Source organism: Scyliorhinus canicula, chromosome 16 (genome assembly GCF_902713615.1).
Source record: "Scyliorhinus canicula chromosome 16, sScyCan1.1, whole genome shotgun sequence".
NCBI classification, from domain to species: Eukaryota; Metazoa; Chordata; class Chondrichthyes; order Carcharhiniformes; family Scyliorhinidae; genus Scyliorhinus; species Scyliorhinus canicula.
This window is the reverse complement of record NC_052161.1, coordinates 6,207,450-6,227,217: the sequence shown is the minus strand read 5'-3', so window position 1 is coordinate 6,227,217 and position 19,768 is coordinate 6,207,450. Positions and strand designations below refer to the sequence as shown.

The following is a 19,768-nucleotide window of genomic DNA, read 5'->3' as shown; positions in this document are numbered from 1 at the left end:
TCGGGTCTTTGACAGAACAACATAATCTCTTCGACCTTGACCCTGTGTCTCCCTCCAGAATGCAGCTCATAATATTGCCAAATAATTTATGTTCGAGGGACAAGTTATGAACGTATTCCTCAAATGGTAACAACAACTTGCATTTATATAGCACCCTTGAGATAGCAAAATGTCAAGAAGTGCTTCAAAGGAATGTTAACACACATAAATTGGCACCGAAGTACATGAGGAGAGTTTGATGGGGACAGTGCAGAGGGAGCTTTACTCTGTATCTAACCCTGTGCTGTACCTGTCCTGGGAGTGTTTGATGGGGACAGTGTAGAGGGAGCTTTACTCTGTATCTAACCCCGTGCTGTACCTGTCCTAGGAGTGTTTGATGGGGACAGGGTAGAGGGAGCTTTACTCTGTATCTAACCCTGTGCTGTACCTGTCCTGGGAGTGTTTGATGGGGACAGTGTAGAGGGAGCTTTACTCTGTATCTAACCCCGTGCTGTACCTGTCCTGGGAGTGTTTGATGGGGACAGTGTAGAGGGAGCTTTACTCTGTATCTAACCCCGTGCTGTACCTGTCCTGGGAGTGTTTTATGGGGACAGTGTAGAGGGAGCTTTACTCTGTATCTAACCCTGTGCTGTACCTGTCCTGGGAGTGTTTGATGGGGACAGTGTAGAGGGAGCTTTACTCTGTATCTAACCCCGTGCTGTACCTGTCCTGGGAGTGTTTGATGGGAACAGTGTAGAGGGAGCTTTACTCTGTATCTAGCCCCGTGCTGTACCTGTCCTGGGAGTGTTTGATGGGGACAGTGTAGAGGGAGCTTTACTCTGTATCTAACTCCTGTGCTGTACCTGTCCTGGGAGTGTTTGATGGGGACAGTGTAGAGGGAGCTTTACTCTGTATCTAACCCTGTGCTGTACCTGTCCTGGGAGTGTTTGATGGGGACAGTGTAGAGGGAGCTTTACTCTGTATCTAACCCCGTGCTGTACCGGTCCTGGGAATGTTTGATGGGGACAGTGTAGCGGACTGGGCAGTGTTCAATCTTGCATTAAAATAATACTTATTTGTGTTTGTTGAAAGGTTAATGTGCTAATTGTAAATGTTAATTTTCAACTGAGAGATTGAAGAAGAACGAGAAATGAAGAGATGTACTTACATACGGCGCAGCTTTTTATATGGAGTAAATGTTCCTGGTGGAACAGATTTAATCCCATTCTGTTCTAGTCGTCTGGAATGAAAGTGAAATAGAACCATGAGGATAATTCTAAACACAAGGTCAGCCATGATTGAATGGTGGAGCAGACTCGATGGGCCGAGTGGCCTAATTCTGCTCCTTTGTCTTCTGGTCTTATGGCCTTAAAGTCACTCAGTAGAACAGAATTTGAATATTGCCGAATATTGCTTTTAATTTTGCACTTACCAGGACAAACACAAGAACACCAAATTTCAAACAATCACAATTTATACCGCAGGAGTGCTTCTCAATTCCAGTATGTCCCAGTCAGCCAAGACATCAGAGCCACCCGCCACAACAGCCCTGGACATACCCATACCCACTACAAGGGGCTGGTTCAGCACAGTGAGCTAAACAGCAGGCTTGCAATGCAGAACAAGGCAGCAGCGCAGGTTAAATTCCCGTACCTGCCTCCCCGAACAGGCGCCGGAATGTGGCGACTAGGGGCTTTTCACAGTAACTTCATTGAAGCCTACTCGTGACAATAAGCGATTATTATTATTATTACAGCCTCGAAGATAAGACCTGCCTTCTTGAAAATAAACCCGGGGAAAGCGACGGGCCCCGACGGAGTCCCTGTGCGAGCACTCAGAGCCTGCACAGACCAGCTGGCGGAGTCCCTGTGCGAGCACTCCGAGCCTGCACAGACCAGCTGGCGGAGTCCCTGGGCGAGCACTCAGAGCCTACACAGACCAGCTGGCGGAGTCCCTGTGCGAGCACCCAGAGCCTGCGCAGACCAGCTGGCGGAGTCCCTGTGCGAGCACTCGGAGCCTGCGCAGACCAGCTGGCGGAGTCCCTGGGCGAGCACCCAGAGCCTGCGCAGACCAGCTGGCGGAGTCCCTGGGCGAGCACTCGGAGCCTGCGCAGACCAGCTGGCGGAGTCCCTGTGCGAGCACTCGGAGCCTGCGCAGACCAGCTGGCGGAGTCCCTGGGCGAGCACTCAGAGCCTGCACAGACCAGCTGGCGGAGTCCCTGTGCGAGCACTCCGAGCCTGCGCAGACCAGCTGGCGGAGTCCCTGTGCGAGCACTCCGAGCCTGCGCAGACCAGCTGGCGGAGTCCCTGGGCGAGCACTCAGAACCTGCGCAGACCAGCTGGCGAGTGTATTCGCAGATATCTTCACCACCTCACTCCTCCGCTCTGAGGTCCCCACCTCCTTCAAGAAGGCCACCAAAGTACCAGTACCAAAGAAGGACAAGGTACCGTGCCTCACCGACTACCAACCAGTGGCCCCAACGTCTGTTATCACAAAATGCTTCGAGCGGCTAGTCATGAGGCGGATCAACGGCAGCCTCCCAGACGCTCTCGATCCACTGCAGTTTGCCGATCACCGCAGCCAGTCCACAGCAGACACTATCTCACTGGCTCGACAATCAACACTCGAACATCTCAACAACAAGGACACCTACATCAGACTGCTGTTTATAGACTACAGCTCCACCTCCAACACCATTAACCCGACAAGGCTAATAACCAAACTCCGCAATCTTGGACTTGGCCCCTCCCTGTGCAGCTGGATCCTCGACTTCCTCACCAACATCCTGCAATCTGTCAGGATCGGCAACAACACCTCCTCCACAATAGTCCTCAACACCGGGACCCCACAAGGATGTGTGCTCAGTTCTCTGCTGTACTCCCTATACACCCATGACTGTGCGGCAAGGTTTAACTCCAATTCGATCTATAAGTTTGCGGATGATACGACTGCGGTGGGTCATATCTCAAACAATGACGAGTCATACGACAGAAAGGAGATCGATCACTTGGTGGCATGGTGTACCGAAAACAACCTCTCTCTAAATATCAGCAAACCCAAGGAGCTGATCATCGACTTCAGGAAGTGCAGCCGACACCCCCCACCCCCGTCTACATCAATGGCTCCGAAGTGGAGATGGTCGATAGCTTTAAGTTCCTGGGGGTCACCATCTCCAACAGTCTGTCCTGGTCCATTCACATTGATGCAACAGTCAAGAAATCCCAACAACGTCTCTATGTCCTATGGAAGCTAAAGAAATTCGGCATATCTGCATCAACTCTCACAAACTTCTACAGATGTGCCATGGAGAGCATCCTATCCGTCTGCATCACAGCCTGGTATGGCAACTGCTCGGCCCAAGATCGCAAGAAACTGCAGACTGTGGTGAACTCAGCCCAACGCATCACACAAGCTTCCCACCCTCCCATTGATTCTGTCTACACCTCCCGCTGCCTCAGGAAGGCAGACAGCATTGTCAGAGACCCCTCCCACCCAGGCATTGCCCTCTTCCAGACCCTTCCATCAGGCAGAAGTCTGAAGACCCGCATATCCAGACATAGGAACAGCTTCTTCCCCACAGCTACCAGACTCCTCAACGACTCCCCCTCGGACTGATCTGTTCCCTGTAAGAACACTATTCACGACGCCCTATGCTGCCCTTGTTTGGCCTTGTTCCGCACTGTAACCAATCACTATTTGTTAATGCACCACTGTCAATGTACTCCATCAATTATTCTTTTGTCTACTATGTACGTACTGTGTACATTCCCTTGGCCGCAGAAAAATACGTTTCACTGTACTTTGGTATATGTGACAATAAACATCAATCAATCTTTGGTTGTTTGTAATAGACAGAGTACAAAGCGTACTCAACTAATCTGCCCACAAAACATCCACTGTTGGATGTGATCCCATTGTTGGGCTGCACTCACTGAACAATCGTGAGTGCGTTATTAGCTGCACTAACAACCAATTTGAGATAATCAGTCGAGCTCATAATATGGCTCATTTACGCTTGATAGAAATGATATATGGTCATGTGAAGGATCCTGTTCTTTGCAAACAAAAGGAATATGTTCAAATCCTGCGGCTTTTGTGAATTACCTGGGAACTGGGGAAGTTTATCGTCCTCCTTTGCTTTCCCCATGGCAACACCTCGGCCAATGACAATCAACTTACCAACTAATCACAATGGAAGGGGTTACGCAGCTGGGGGGGCCCTAGCTTGGGGGGGCGTGGAGGCTTGGGGGGGGGGGGTACTGGGTTGCTGCTGGAATGGCCAAGAAGGAGCTGGAGCATGTAGAGGGGATCGGGATGAGGGTCTGTCGCCGTGGGGAACGGGCTCAGCGGGGGGCGCGGGCACGTGGCGGACTGAGGAAGGGTAATGGCTAGTCGACGGGGGGAGGGGGGCAGGTAGCCCCCTGATCCGGCTGATAACCTGGCATGTGAGGGGGCTGAATGGGCCGGTCAAACGGGCCCACGTGTTTACGCACCTGAAGGGGCTGAAGGCGGATGTGGCCATGCTCCAGGCGACACACCTGAAGGTGGCTGATCAGGTTAGATTGAGGAAGGGATGGGTGGGCCAAGTGTTTCATTCGGGGCTGGATGCAAAAAATTGGGGGGTGGCAATCCTGGTGGGGAAGAGGGTGTCGTTTGAGGCGTCGAGTGTGGTGGCAGACAGCGGCGGGAGGTATGTGATGGTAAGCAGCAAGCTGCAAGGGGAGCGGGTGGTGCTGGTCAATGTATACGCCCCGAATTGGGATGATGCAGGTTTCATACGGCACATGTTGGGCCGGATTCCAGATTTGGAGGCGGGGGGCCTGATAATGGGGGGGGGGATTTCAACACGGTGCTGGATCCGCCACTGGATCGATCCAGGTCCAGGACGGGTAGGAGGCCAGCTGAGGTGCTGAGGGGGTTTATGGACCAGATGGGAGGGGTGGATCCTTGGAGGTCTGCGAGGCCGAGGGCCAGGGAATTTTCATACTTCTCCCATGTGCATAAGGCCTATTCCCGGATTGATTTTTTCGTTATGAGTAGGGGGCTGATTGCGGGGGTGGAGGATGCTGAGTATTCGGCGATAGCCATTTCTGACCACGCCCCGCACTGGGTGGACCTCGGGCTGGGGGAGGAGAGGGACCAGCGCCCACTTTGACGCTTGGAGGTGGGGCTGCTGGCGGATGCGGAGGTGGGCGGGACGGGTTTGGGGGTGTATCGAGAGGTACCTGGAGGCCAATGACAATGGGGAGGTCTGAGTGGGGACAGTCTGGGAGGCGCTGAAGGCGGTGGTTAGGGGGGAGTTGATCTCCATTCGAGCCCACAGGGAGAGGAGAGAGCAGAGAGAGAGGGAGAGATTGGTAGGGGAGATGGTGAGGGTGGACAGGAGATACGTGAGGCCCCGGAGGAGGGATTGCTGAGGGAGCGGCGCAGCCTCCAGGCTGAGTTCGACTTGCTGACCACCAGAAAGGCGGAAGCTCAGTGGAGGAAGGCACAGGGGGCGGTGTATGAATATGGGGAGAAGGCAAGCAGGATGCTGGCACACCAGCTCCGTAAGCGGGATGCGGCTAGGGAGATTGGTGGAGTTAAGGATCGGGGAGGAAATGTGGTGCACAGGAGGGTAGACATTAATGGGGTCTTCAGGGACTTTTATGAGAAACTGTATCGGTCCGAACCCCCGGTGGGGGGGGGGGGGGGGGGGGGGGGATGGGGCGCTTTTTGGACCGGCTGAGATTCCCGAGGGTGGAGGAGGGACAGGTGGAGGGACTGGGGGTGCCGGTTGAGCTGGAGGAGCTGGTCAAAGGGATAGGGAGCATGCAGTCGGGGAAGGCGCCGGGGCCGGATGGGTTCCCGGTCAAATTCAATAAGATGTATGCAGACCTGTTGGCCCCCCTGTTGGTTAGGACCATCAATGAGGCACGGGAAGGGGGGGCTCTGCCTCCGACGATGTCTCGGGCGCTGATTTCCTTGATCCTTAAGCGGGACAAGGATCCCCTGCAGTGTGGGTCATACAGGCCGATCTCACTCTTAAATGTAGACGCCAAGCTGTTGGCGAAGATTGTAGCCACGAGAATAGAGGACTGTGTGCCGCAGGTTATCCACGAGGATCAAACGGGGTTCGTGAAGGGGAGGCAGCTGAATACTAACATACGGAGGCTCTTGAATGTTATAATGATGCCAACGGTAGAAGGGGAGGCGGAGATAGTGGTGGCGTTGGACGTGGAGAAGGCCTTTGATAGGGTTGAGTGGGGGTACTTGTGGGAGGTGCTGGAAAGGTTTGGGTTTGGGGAGGGGTTTGTCAGGTGGGTGAGGCTGTTATATGAGGCCCCGATGGTGAGCGTGGCCACGAATAGGAGGAGGTCGGAGTATTTTAGGCTGTACCGGGGGACGAGGCAGGGGTGTCCCTTGTCCCCCCTGCTTTTTGCGTTGGGAATTGAACCCCTGGCTATGGCGCTGAGGGAGTCGGGGGATTGGAGGGGGCTGGTCCGGGGTGGGGAGGAGCACCGAGTGTCGCTCTATGCGGATGACCTATTGCTGTATGTGGCGGACCCAGTGGGAGGAATGCCGGAGGTGATGAGGATTAGCCGGGAATTTGGGGATTTCTCCGGGTACAAGCTCAACTTGGGGAAGAGCGAGCTGTTCGTTGTACACCCGGGGGACCAGGAGGGGGGGATTGGGAGGCTCCCACTAAAAAGGGCGGAGAGGAGCTTCAGGTACTTGGGGTCCAGGTGGCCAGGAGCTGGGGGGCCTTGCATAAGCTAAACCTCACAAGGCTGGTGGAGCAAATGGAGGAGGTGTTTAAGAGGTGGGACATGCTGCCGCTGTCTCTGGGGGGTAGGGTGCAGTCAGTCAAGATGACGGTGCTCCCGAGATTTCTGTTCCTGTTCCAGTGCCTCCCCATCCTTATCCCGAAGGCCTTTTTCAGGCGGGTTAACAGAAGCATTACGGGGTTTGTGTGGGCGGATGGGACCCCAAGGGTGAGAAGGGTGTTCTTGGAGCGGGGCAGGGATAGGGGGGGCTGGCGCTGCCCAACCTCTGTGGGCATTATTGGGCTGCCAACGCAGCGATGGTGCGTAAGTGGGTGATGGATGGGGAAGGGGCAGCATGGAAGAGGATGGAGATGGCGTCCTGTGTGGGTACGAGCCTGGAGGCGCTGGTAACGGCGCCGCTGCCGCTCCCTCCAACAAGGTATACCACGAGCCCGGTGGTGGCGGCTACCCTCAAAATTTGGGGGCAATGGAGACGGCACAGGGGGGAGGTGGGGGCCTCAAGGGGGTCCCCGATACGGGGGAACCACCGGTTTGTCCCGGGAAGAATTGATGGCGGGTTCCTGAGTTGCCCCAGGGCAGGTGTTAGGAAGTTGAGGGACCTGTTTGTAGACGGGAAGTTTGCGAGCCTGGGTGAGCTGGAAGGGAAGTTCGGGCTCCCCCCATGGGAACACCTTTCGGTACATGCAGGTAAGGGCGTTTGTCAGGTGGCAGGTGGCGGGGTTCCCCCTGCTGCCGCCGCGTGGGGTCCAGGACAGGGTGCTCTCGGGGGGTTGGAGAGGGGAGGATCTCGGCAACGTACCAAGTGATGCAGGAGGTAGACGAGGCCTCGGTGGAGGAGTTGAAGGGTAAATGGGAGGAGGGACTGGGTGAGGAGATTGAGGAGGGGACGTGAGCGGACGCCCTAGGAAGGGTGAACTCCTCCTCTTCTTGTGCGAAGCTTAGCCTCATACAGTTTAAGGTGCTGCACAGGGCTCACATGACCGGGACAAGGATGAGTCGGTTCTTTGGGAGCGAGGACAGGTGTATCAGGTGCTCAGGGAGCCCAGCAAACCATGCCCATATGTTCTGGGCATGCCCAGCGCTGGGGGAATTTTGGAAGGGTGTGGCAGGGACGTTGTCGAGGGTGGTAGGATCCAGGGTCAAACCGGGCTAGGGGCTCGCAGTATTTGGGGTTGCAGAGGAGCCGGGAGTGCCTAGTAGCCTGGCGGAGGATTCTTCTTCAATGGAAGGATGCGAGACCCCCAAGCGTGGAGGCCTGGATCAACGATATGGCGGGGTTTATTAAATTGGAGAGGGTGAAATTTGCCCTGAGGGTGTCAGTACAGGGGTTCTTCAGGAGGTGGCAGCCTTTTCTGGACTTCCTGGCAGAACGGTAGAAATAAGTACAGCAGCAGCAGCCCGGGCCGGGGGGGAGGAGGGGGGAGTGTGGGGGGAAGAGGGGGGGGGGGCGTCCCTTTGTTTTGGGCTGAAGGGACGTGTATATTTGTTTTTTGCTAATGTTGGGCGCTACTTTATTTCTTCTTTTCTGTATACAGGGTTGGGGGGGGGGGTTGTTCTTTCTGTTCTTAGTATTTTCTGTTGTTGATATTTTGTGAAAATGTGAATAAGAATTATTTAAAAAAAAAGAAAACTTACCAACTAATCGGCACCTTTTCACCTGTAGTATAAATTGAGATTGTTTGAAATTTGGCTTTTGTGTATTTGTCCTGATGAGTGCAAAGTGAAAAACTTTGGCAGTATGTCTCCTTTCACAAATAAACGCAAGGTTTCACAATCATTGTCAGTGAGGTTATAAAACAAATACTTGACAGACGCACATTAAATCCCACGCTTTGGTAGGTTAATGCTAGACTGTAAGTTGTTTAAAATGAGCATTAGAATTGGATGCGGGGAAATGTCATGCCGGAAGGTTTGATGTTTGTAGCTGGCCATTAGAACAATTTGCTGTTTAAAGAGATTCTCATGTTCCTTTCTGGTTTCTTTGTGCCTGACCCGACTGCCACGGGGAACAACTCCTCCTTTGCATCCCTGTCAAAATCAGGCATAACCTAGAACACATCCCCTTATACCTCTCTGATCAACTGAGAATACGCCCAGCTTCTCCAGCCTATCTCTGCTCCTTTCAAATGTAATCATTTGCCCCTTTGAGCTTTTGCAAACACATGTTGAGCCTGATTTCCATAGTCCTCAATCCATTGCGTTGCTGTTTCAATTTATGTTCTACAAACACTGGGGACTGTCTTGTTGTGCTCTTGGCGTAGCATAAGCTGCTTCCTTGATGTTCACTCTGACAAAGGAAGGTTCAGAAGTGGAGATAACTTCAACACGTTTTTTAACCTATTTACAATTCTCCTACTCAGATTCGCCTCTACTGTTAATCCTTCTCTCGCTACTCAGACTGACGAACCAGTCTGCTACAATCCACGTGGTGGGTGTGATATCGAATCAACCCTGTGTCTGTACTCACTGACTGTCTTCACTGGAAAGAGGAAGATCATGTGTGCTGTGTCCTTTATATATGGGTTAGTGTAATGCCCCCCTGTGGTAGTGTCACCTCTGTGTGTATCGTGAATGCCCATTGGCCGTGTCCTATCTAACTGACCTATTGGTTGAATGTCTGTGTGTCATGTCTCTGGTGCTCCCTCTAGTGTCTAGCTAGTCTACATGGACTTACATTAACCCCTTGTGTATCTACAGTGATGCGTATCACCACAAGGACATTAGCCCCTCCTGCCTCCCACCACTGACCCTCTTACTTTGCTTAATCCCCACCCAAGCTTCTCTCATTCCTGTAGAACCCATTCTTACAATTTCCTCCCCTTATTCATTAAGCTGCTCACTCACATTAGCATCAGGACCTCGTGACATGTAACCATACTGGAACTAGTCCATGTGACCGACCATCACACATTAGCCCAGACAGTGAGTGTTGACCACAGGGACATCACAAATTAGTCAGATTCCACCCAAGCACAGTAAAACCCCATACTTAAACATGTTGCCCACACACACTCCCTTGTGGTGAATTATAAACCTCGGTAATTGACACTGTATTTTACCACATGTATTGAGCCTGTACTCTACCGGATTAATCGCGCGGCCCTGCCCATAGGGGGAGATGAGGAGTTTGTACGGGGCTCCACCCTTGGCTCCGCCCATGGCTCCGCCCCCAACCGCAAGTGTAAAGATCAGTGCTGTGAGCCTGCTGCCAGTTCATCTGGAGTTCATCTCGTCACAGGCAGGCTCTGTTGTAAGACGATTAAAACCACTGTTCACTTCTAACCACGTGTCGGGTGAATTGATGGCCTCATCATCCCTTTTCCCACATATTCATACACACATATGCACAATCTAATGCATACTCGCTCACTTATTCATACATACACGCACGCACACGCTGCTGGTATTAACCAGTTCTTGTTTAAAATGTAAGGCCCCGCCGAAGGCTGGTCAAGAGCCCGAGTGCCACACGATACGCTGGGCCTTCCCAACAAGGCACCTCGCTGGCACTACCCCTGGCATCCAACACCCACTCACCTCCACAAAATACCACCTCGCGCCTTGAGTGGAGATCAGCCCTGATCGTACTGAATGGTCAAGCAGACTTCAAGGGGCGGAATAGCCGCCCCCTGCTTCTATTTCTTACAATCTTTTATTAAAGTGCCCTCCGAGAAACAGCACTCGCAATATTCCACGTTCTCCCCGTGTGTGCGTGGGTTTCCTCCGGGTGCTCCGGTTTCCTCCCACAGTCCAAAGATGTGCAGGTTAGGTGGATTGGTCGTGATAAATTGCCCTTAGTGTCCAAAAATTGCCCTTAGTGTTGGGTGGGGTTACTGGGTTATGAGGATAGGGTGGAGGTGTGGGCTTGGGTAGAGTGCTCTTTCCAAGGGCCGGTGCAGGCTCGATGGGCCGAATGGCCTCCTTCTGTACTGTATATTCTACGATTCTAATATAAATGTCACCACAGTGCCTGAGAGCCATGGGCTGCTTTCCCCGTGGAGAGGGAGAGCTGACCGGTGGTGATTTCACCCGAGGGTCACCACACCCGAGAGGGGGGGGGGAAGGTTGAGAAGGCGGGGTCTTCATGGATAACCTCAGCCGGTACGGGAATTGAACCCACGCTGCTGGCCTCGCTCTGCATCAGGAGCCAGCCGTCCAGGCGAAGCGAAATCCCTGACAACACTAGGCTCCTGTTTGATGCACATAGCGAGAGGGGGAGGGGTGGTCCCACCACTTAAATAAAACATCTTCTTTTTGAAAATGGTCTTCATTTCACCTTTTTCAGGGAGTTGTGTGCTGGAGCCAGTAACAGGATTAACTGAGTTCAACCAAAAGGCTCCAGTTAATGTTATTGATTATACTCTTGGATCTGACAGTAAGGTTCTGATTTGCTAGGGTGCATTAGATGCAACTAATCCTCCGATCGCATTAGGATCCTTCCCCCTGCAAAACAAGCAAACCTTTTTTTATTTCCTGCACACGGTCCCTGCGTTTCTGTTCCTCAATCTCGTCTCTTCCCCTCACCCCCACCCCCCTCCTCACAGCACTGAGAGTCTTCCTCGTTTTGTTTTATTATTATGAAACATAATTGAAAGAACTAGATTCATACAGCATCAAAATAAAACCAAGGAGCTTTACTCTGTATCTAACCCCGTGCTGTACCTGTCCTGGGAGTGTTTGATGGGGACAGTGTAGAGGGAGCTTTACTCTGTATCTAACCCCGTGCTGTACCTGTCCTGGGAGTGTTTGATGGGGACAGCGTAGAGGGAGCTTTACTCTGTATCTAACCCCGTGCTGTACCTGTCCTGGGAGTGTTTGATGGGGACAGTGTAGAGGGAGCTTTACTCTGTATCTAACCCCGTGCTGTACCTGCCCTGGGAGTGTTTGATGGGGACAGTGTAGAGGGAGCTTTACTCTGTATCTAACCCCGTGCTGTACCTGTCCTGGGAGTGTTTGATGGGGACAGTGTAGAGGGAGCTTTACTCTGTATCTAACCCCGTGCTGTACCTGTCCTGCGAGTGTTTGATGGGGACAGTGTAGAGGGAGCTTTACTCTGTATCTAACCCCGTGCTGTACCTGTCCTGGGAGTGTTTGATGGGGACAGTGTAGAGGGAGCTTTACTCTGTATCTAACCCCGTGCTGTACCTGTCCTGGGAGTGTTTGATGGGGACAGTGTAGAGGGAGCTTTACTCTGTATCTAACCCCGTGCTGCACCTGTCCTGGGAGTGTTTGATGGGGACAGTGTAGATGGAGCTTTACTCTGTATCTAACCCCGTGCTGTACCTGTCCTGGGAGTGATGGGGACAGTGTAGAGGGAGCTTTACTCTGTATCTAACCCCGTGCTGTACCTGTCCTGGGAGTGTTTGGTGGGGACAGTGTAGAGGGAGCTTTACTCTGTATCTAACCCCGTGCTGCACCTGTCCTGGGAGTGTTTGATGGGGACAGTGTAGATGGAGCTTTACTCTGTATCTAACCCCGTGCTGTACCTGTCCTGGGAGTGTTTGATGGGGACAGTGTAGAGGGAGCTTTACTCTGTATCTAACCCCGTGCTGTACCTGTCCTGGGAGTGTTTGATGGGGACAGTGTAGATGGAGCTTTACTCTGTATCTAACCCCGTGCTGTACCTGTCCTGGGAGTGTTTGATGGGGACAGTGTGGAGAGAGCTTTATTCTGTATCTAACCCCGTGCTGTACCTGTCCTGGGAGTGTTTGATGGGGACAGTGTAGAGGGACGTTTCTACCCGTTGTATTGTGTGCCAGAGGAGAGTGAGGCTGTCAGTGAATGGGGTAAATATCGGACGGTTCTGTTCTCCGGCACTGACAACAGCATAAAATTCACCAGAAAAAAAAGGGTGAGCTACAAAAAGGAGTGAGCTGTAAGAGGATTACATGGAACATTTGTAAAGAGCACGGTTTAATCTGAAGTGTTTATCCCAAGAGTAACCATTAACTTTCAAATATATAATCCCATTTTGTGCGAAAAGTTCCCCCTAATTAGCCCATTGTTGGTTTCTTGGCTTCTCCTTCCTTTGTGTCATCTTTACGCATTAAAACTTTAATCGTTTTTGTGTAAAATCTGCAATCTTGTTAAGCATTTATTTCTTTCACAGAGGGTTTGTGTTTTGAATTCCTGTGTGGGCATTGATTCTCACAGCCTCCTCACCCCGGCCCACACACCAGTCACTCATCGAGAATTGTGAGTGTATATAGGGTGTGTGTGTGTGTGTGTGTGTATAAGGGTGTGTGTGATTATAGGGTGTGTGTGTATAGGGGTGTGTGTGTGTGTGTAGGGGTGTGTGTGTTTATAGGGTGTGTGTGTATAGGGGTGGGTGTGTGTGTGTGTATAGGGTGTGTGTGTGTGTATAAGGGTGTGTGTGTGTATAGGGGTGTGTGTGTTTATAGGGTGTGTGTGTATAGGGGTGTGTGTGTGTGTATATAGGGGTGTGTGTGTGCGTGTGTATAGGGGTGTGTGTGTGTGTGTATGTATAGGGGTGTGTGTGTGTGTGTGTATAGGGGTGTGTGTGTGTGTATAGGGGGGTGTGTGTGTGTGTGTGTATAAGGGTGTGTGTGTGTATAGGGGTGTGTGTGTTTATAGGGTGTGTGTGTATAGGGGTGTATGTATGTGGATATAGGTGTGCATGTGTGTGTATGGGGTGTATGTGTTTATAGGGTGTGTGTGTATAGGGGTGTGTGTGTGTGTGTATAGGGGTGTGTGTGTATAGGGTGTGTGTGTGTGTATATAGGTGTGTGTGTATAGGGGTGTGTGTGTTTATAGGGTGTGTGTGTTTATAGGGTGTGTGTGTGTGTATATAGGGTGTGTGTGTATAAGTGTGTGTGTGTGTGTGTATATAGGTGTGTGTGTATAGGGGTGTGTGTGTTTATAGGGTGTGTGTGTTTATAGGGTGTGTGTGTTTATAGGGTGTGTGTGTATAGGGGTGTGTGTGTTTATAGGGTGTGTGTGTTTATAGGGTGTGTGTGTATAGGGGTGTATGTATGTGGATATAGGCGTATGTGTGTGCGTATAGGGGTGTGTGTGTGTGTATATAGGGTGTGTGTGTGTATATATGTGTGTGTATAGGGGTGTGTGTGTTTATAGGGTGTGTGTGTTTATAGGGGGTGTGTATATAGGGTTTTGTGTGTGTGTGAGTATAGGGGTGTGTGTGTGTACAGGGTGGTGTGTGTCTAGAGGTGTGTGTGTGTGTGTGTATACGGGTGTGTAGGGTTTTGTGTGTGTGTATAGGGATACGTGTGTGTGTATATGGGTGTGTGTATGTATAGAGTTGTGTGTGTGTGCATAGGGGTGTGTGGGTATGTGTGTGTATATGTGTGTGGGTGTATGTGTGTATATAGGGATGTGTGTGTGTGTATAGGGGTATGTATGTGAGCGTATGTGTGGGTATATGTATGTGGGTATATGTGTGTGTATATAGGGATGTGTGTGCCTGTCTGTGTGTGTGTTTGTGTGTGTGTGTCTGTGTGTCAGTATGTGTGTGTGTCTGTGTGTGTCTGTGTGGGTGTGTGTGTGTCTGCGTGTGGGTGTGTCCGTCCGTGTGTCGGTGTGTGTGGGTCTGTGTGTGTAGGTGTGTGTGAGTGTGTGTGCCTGTGTGTGGGTGCGTGTGTGTGGGTGTGTGTGAGTGTGTGTGTGTGTGTGAGTGTGTGTGGGTGTGTGTGTGGGTGAGTGTGTGTGTGTGTGAGTGTGTGTGGGTGTGTGTGTGTGGGTGAGTGTGGGTCTGTGTGTAGGTGTGTGTGAGTGTGTGTGTCTGTGTGTGGGTATGTATGAGTGTGTGTGGGTGTGTGTGAGTGTGTGTGTCTGTGTGTGGGTGTGTGTGTGCGTGTGGGTGTGTGTGGGTGTGTCCGTCCGTGTGTAGGTGTGTGTGAGTGTGTGGGTGTGTGTGGGTGTGTGTGAGTGTGTGTGGGTGTGTGTGCGTGTGTGTGCGTGTGGGTGTGTCTGTGGGTGTGTCCATCCGTGTGTAGGTGTGTGTGGGTGTGTGTGGGTGAGTGTGTGCGTGTGGGTGTGTGTGTGGGTGTGTCCGTCCGTGTGTAGGTGTGTGTGAGTGTGTGTGGGTGTGTGTGGGTGTGTGTGTCTGTGTGTGGGTGTGTGTGAGTGTGTGTGGGTGTGTGTGTGTGGGTGAGTGTGTGTGTCTGTGTGTGGGTGTGTGAGTGTGTGTCTGTGTGTGGGTGTGTGTGGGTGTGTGTGAGTGTGTGTGTGGGTGAGTGTGTGTGTGAGTGTGTGTGGGTGTGAGTGTGTCTGTGTGTGTGTGTGTGGGTCTGTGTAGAGAGAAAAACAGAGTGCAGCTCCAATTCTGTTTTGAAACGTTAATTCTGTTTTTTCTCAGATGCTGTAAAACCTGCGGAGATTTCCAGCATTTCCTGTTTTTATTTCTCATCTCCAGCGTTTGCAGTATTTTGTTTCGATGATATTAAAAGGTTGATTGGCGCTGGCCAGCACTGTTTTACACTCCCGCTGATTGTCTTCTGTGTTGCAGCTAGTGGAAAATTCAATCAGGCACGATATAAAATAACGTTTGAGATGCCGTCATCGTTTTCTGCCCACAGACTCTTACCGAACAGAGGCCATTCACCCCTTCAAACATGTACTGGCCCTCAAAATGAGCTGTCCAATTTTGACCCACACCCTAACATTTTCCCCATAACCCGGCAAATTAATCCTCTTCAAGCACAAATTCAATTGGTTTTCAAACATTCCGATGCAACCTGATTTCCCCCCTCCCCCCTCCGGGCGTCAATTCCAGATCTTAACAACTTCTGAATGAAGAAACTGCTCATTCCCTCTCTAATTGCTTCACCAATTATTTTTCACATCCCAAATCAATTTCATCCACCTGGTACCTTGCCCCCTCCCCACTGCCCACTCTGGACAAGGAGATGTGGCAGCATGAGCTATGGGTAGTGATGTTCGAGGCTCTAACATTCCTTGAATCACATGTCTGACCAGGGATCTCTCCCACCCTCATCGCTTGTCACTGATGCGCGTTGGGAGGATTTACATGTTGACGCGTTATGAACACACCTTCCTTGACCATCACGTCCTGAGGTGAGACGCAAACCTAGAACCTCTGGTTCCAAGGCAGGTACGCTAACTGTTGCGCAAGACTTGCCTAGGATCTCCCAGGACAGGATAAGGCTCGAGTGTGATGCACCCACAGTTGAATAACTCAACCTGACTATTCATGCGGTTTCAGCAGTCAGCAGCAGGCTGCATTGGTCACCCAGAGGTGACCCAGGGTAGTCAGTACCTGGTGGACTATTGGACTGAGGGAAGGGGACACGCCAGCCTATTCCGTATCCATCATTCCTTGGCATCATGCAAAATTAGAACGTTAAACATGACTTCATTGCACTTTCCTCGATTTTATATATATGACCACACGGGATTGGAAACATGTGTGAGTCTGTGCCATGTACAGAAACAAGCTAAACCTCCCCAGGCTCTCCCCAACATGAGAAGCAGATGAGCTGGAAATGGTTTAGTTGGCGACGGGGGCCTGACGAGTCGCGGTAATCACGTCGCTGAGAGTGTCGTCAGACATCAGCCGTCCACAGCGACCAATTAAAGTCAGCCCCAATGACGCGTTAGCCATTCAGAGTGGAGCCATGTTACACACAGGCCACCTGCTTATAATAACTGGCAAAGCTAATAGAATGTTAATGATTCTGAACGGATTTCACGCAGAGAGCACCTGCTCAAGTGACCACTTAGTCAGTCCGGTCTCCACGTTAATGGTTTCGGCTTGAGCCTCCAGACGCGCCTCTCCGTAATGACCAGGCAAAATATATGGCAACAGTGGACCCCAGGGATTGATTTGATGCACATCACTGTGTCAGCTGTGGCGATTAATTCCCATCCCCGAATCAGGAGGTTGTGGGTTCAAACTCGGGGCTCCCGCACAAACTCTCGGCTGACATTTCAGTGCGCTGCTGAAGGAGTGCCGCATTGCCAAACACTGCCGTCTCTCAGGTAGGACCGCAAGCAAAGTCCCATCTCCCCTCTCAGCAGACATTAAAGATCCCAAGGCCCTGTATTGAAGAGGAGTTTGGAGATTCTCCTTGCTGTACTGGCCAATATTTATCCCTCTGTCAGAATCATAAACACGGATTGTCTGGTCGCTATCACAGTGGTGTTTGTGGGATCTTGCTGTGCACAAAATAGCTGCCCTGTTTCCGGCGCTAAAACGGTGACTAAAATTCCTTGGCTGTGAAAGGTTTGGGGGATATCCCGAGATTGGAACGGGTGCGATATAAATGTTAATGTATTTCCTCTGTGCTTCACCAACGTGAGCTGATTTTCACCCTTGTAATCCCCCCCCCCCCCCCCCCCCCACCTTGAGATGATGCTATGTTGTGCTCTGAGCCTGCCCAAGCCCGGTTAACGCACTGTGTCCGAGTTCCTGGAGCTTGATAGATCCCCTTGGAAACCGCACCCTGGAAGGAGTGAAAGAGGAGGTGAGAAAACAGGAGAACAATCAGGGGGGCGGTTCGGGAGATTAAAGACCTGGAAACTGCTCGCTTTGGAAACATGGTTAAAGTTTTTAAGATTTGGTTGACACCATTGACTGAGGCACATCACCATCTACAAAATGCACTGTAGCAACTCGCCAAGGCTCCTTCAACAGCGCACTGAAGCCATGTCCGCCACCATCTAGTAGGACACAGCTGTCAGATGCATTCAGCACCATCACCTGGAGGTTCTCCTTCAAGTCACTCACCACCCTGACTTGGAAATATATCGGCCGTTCCTTCACTGTCGCCTGGGGCAAAATCCAGATACTCCCTCCCTAACAGCACTGTGGGTGTACCTACATGGACTGCAGCGGTTCAAGAAGGCAGCTCACCACCACCTTCTCAAGGGCAATTCGGCATGGGCAACAAATGCTGGCCTAACCAGCGACACCCACAGCCCAAGAATGAATAAATAAACATTGTTCGATGTGGAAGCTGTTTCCTGCACTTGAACAGGGTGAAACTGTGCAGGAATTTGTGGCTGATTAACAGCCTGACAGTCCGCAATGTGAATATTCCATTTACTGCCTTAACCATCTTGATACCAACCACTGAAGTTAGTCAACATGAGATGAAGTATTTAAGGTTTCCCACAACCCAGATGAATCACTGGACACAAGTTGTCAACGCAGAATTCACACCAGGGTTGACCGGGAGTGGGATTTGAACGCTGGCCGGGTTGTTCGTTCCCCGACGGCAATTGCGTAATCGACGATCTGGCGGGGAATCCCTTTTTACGACGGAATCGGGGGGGGCGGAGCCTGTTTGACGCAGGATTCGTATGCTCCGCCCCCTCCAAAACGGCATCATCGCGGCGCGCGCTGCACGCCGTTGGGACGGCCTCAGGATTTCACCTGAAGCCCCTCCCCCAGTGCTCCGCCCCGATGGGCCGGGTTCACGACGGCGCAGTTGACCTCTGGACCCAACCGCGTGGGATCCCGGCGTGGCGGCTGCGGACTGTGTCCAGCGCCGCCACAGTCGGGCGGGAGCCATGCTGCTGGTCGGAGGGTGGGGGAGGGCTTCCGCGAGGGCGGGGGGGGGGGCTGGTGGGGAGTGGCCAGGGGGCACTATCTGGCAGGTCGGCAGGTCGGGGTCGCGCCCGGCAGGCACCATGTTTTACGGCACTACCTGCTGCAGGTCGTCGCCGTGCGCATAGATAGATAGAGAAATACAGCACAGAACAGGCCCTTCGGCCCACAATGTTGTGCCGAACGTTTGTCCTAGGTTAATCATAGAATTTTGGACACTAAGGGCAATTTAGCACGGCCAATCCATCCAACCTGCACATCTTTGGACTGTGGGAGGAAACCGGAGAACCCGGAGGAAACCCACGCAGACACAGGGAGGACGTGCAGACTCCGCACAGACAGTGACCCAAGCCGGAATCGAACCTGGGATCCTGGAACTGTGAAGCCATTGTGCTATCCACAGTGCTACCGTGCTGCCCTTAAGAAGACATTAATCTACACTCCATTATTCTACCCTAATCCATGTACCTATCCAATAGCCGCTTGAAGGTCCCTAACGTTTCCGACTCAAGTGCTTCCACAGGCAGTGCATTCCATGCCCCACTACTCTCTGGGTAAAGAACCTACCTCTGACATCCCCCCCTATATCGTCCACCATTTACCTTAAATTTATGTCTCTTGTAATGGTTTGTTCCACTCGGGGAAAAAGTCTCTGACTGTCTACTCTATCTATTCCCCTAATCATCTTATAAACCTCTATCAAGTCGCCCCTCATCCTTCTCCGTTCTAATCAGAAAAGGCCTACCACCCTCAACCTTTCCTCGTAAGACCTGCTCTCCATTCCAGGCAACATCCTGGTAAATCTCCTTTGCACCTTTTCCAAAGCTTCCACATCCTTCCTAAAATGAGGTGACCAGAACTGCACACAGTACTCCAAATGTGGCCTGACCAAGGTTTTGTACAGCTGCATTATCACCTCACGGCTCTTAAATTCAATCCCTCTGCTAATGAACACTAGCACACCATAGGCCTTCTTCACAGCTCTATCCACCGGGTATGTGTTATTCTATATATAAACCACTCAAACCCCTCGATTAGATTCCCGTCTGTAACTCACCCCCGGGTATCTGTTATTCTATATATAAACCACTCAAACCCCTCGATTAGATTCCCGTCTGTAACTCACCCCCGGGTATCTGTTATTCTATATATAAACTACCCAAACCATTCGATTAGATTCCAGTCTGTAACTCACTCCCGGGTATCTGTTATTCTATATATAAACCACCCCGAACCCCTCGATTAGATTCCAGTCTGCAACTCACTCCCGGGTATCTGTTATTCTATATATAAACCACCCAAACCCCTCGATTAGATTCCAGACTGTAACTCACTCCCGGGTATCTGTTATTCTATATATAAACCACCCAAACCCCTCGATTAGATTCCAGTCTGTAACTCACTCCCGGGTATCTGTTATTCTATATGTAAACCACCCAAACCCCTTGATTAGATTCCAGTCTGTAACTCACTC

At 51.5% G+C, this 19,768-nt stretch overlaps 1 protein-coding gene across 1 annotated transcript in view; it reads right to left on the bottom strand.

Annotated features, from left to right (window-relative positions):
* The window catches only part of LOC119979682 (slit homolog 1 protein-like), a 266,812-nt gene that overhangs the window by 95,394 nt on the left and 151,650 nt on the right, over positions 1–19,768 (bottom strand). Inside the window, exon 10 of the mRNA XM_038822220.1 lies at positions 1,148–1,219. Coding sequence (XP_038678148.1) covers positions 1,148–1,219 — 72 coding nt within the window. The remainder of the gene's footprint in view (positions 1–1,147; positions 1,220–19,768) is intronic.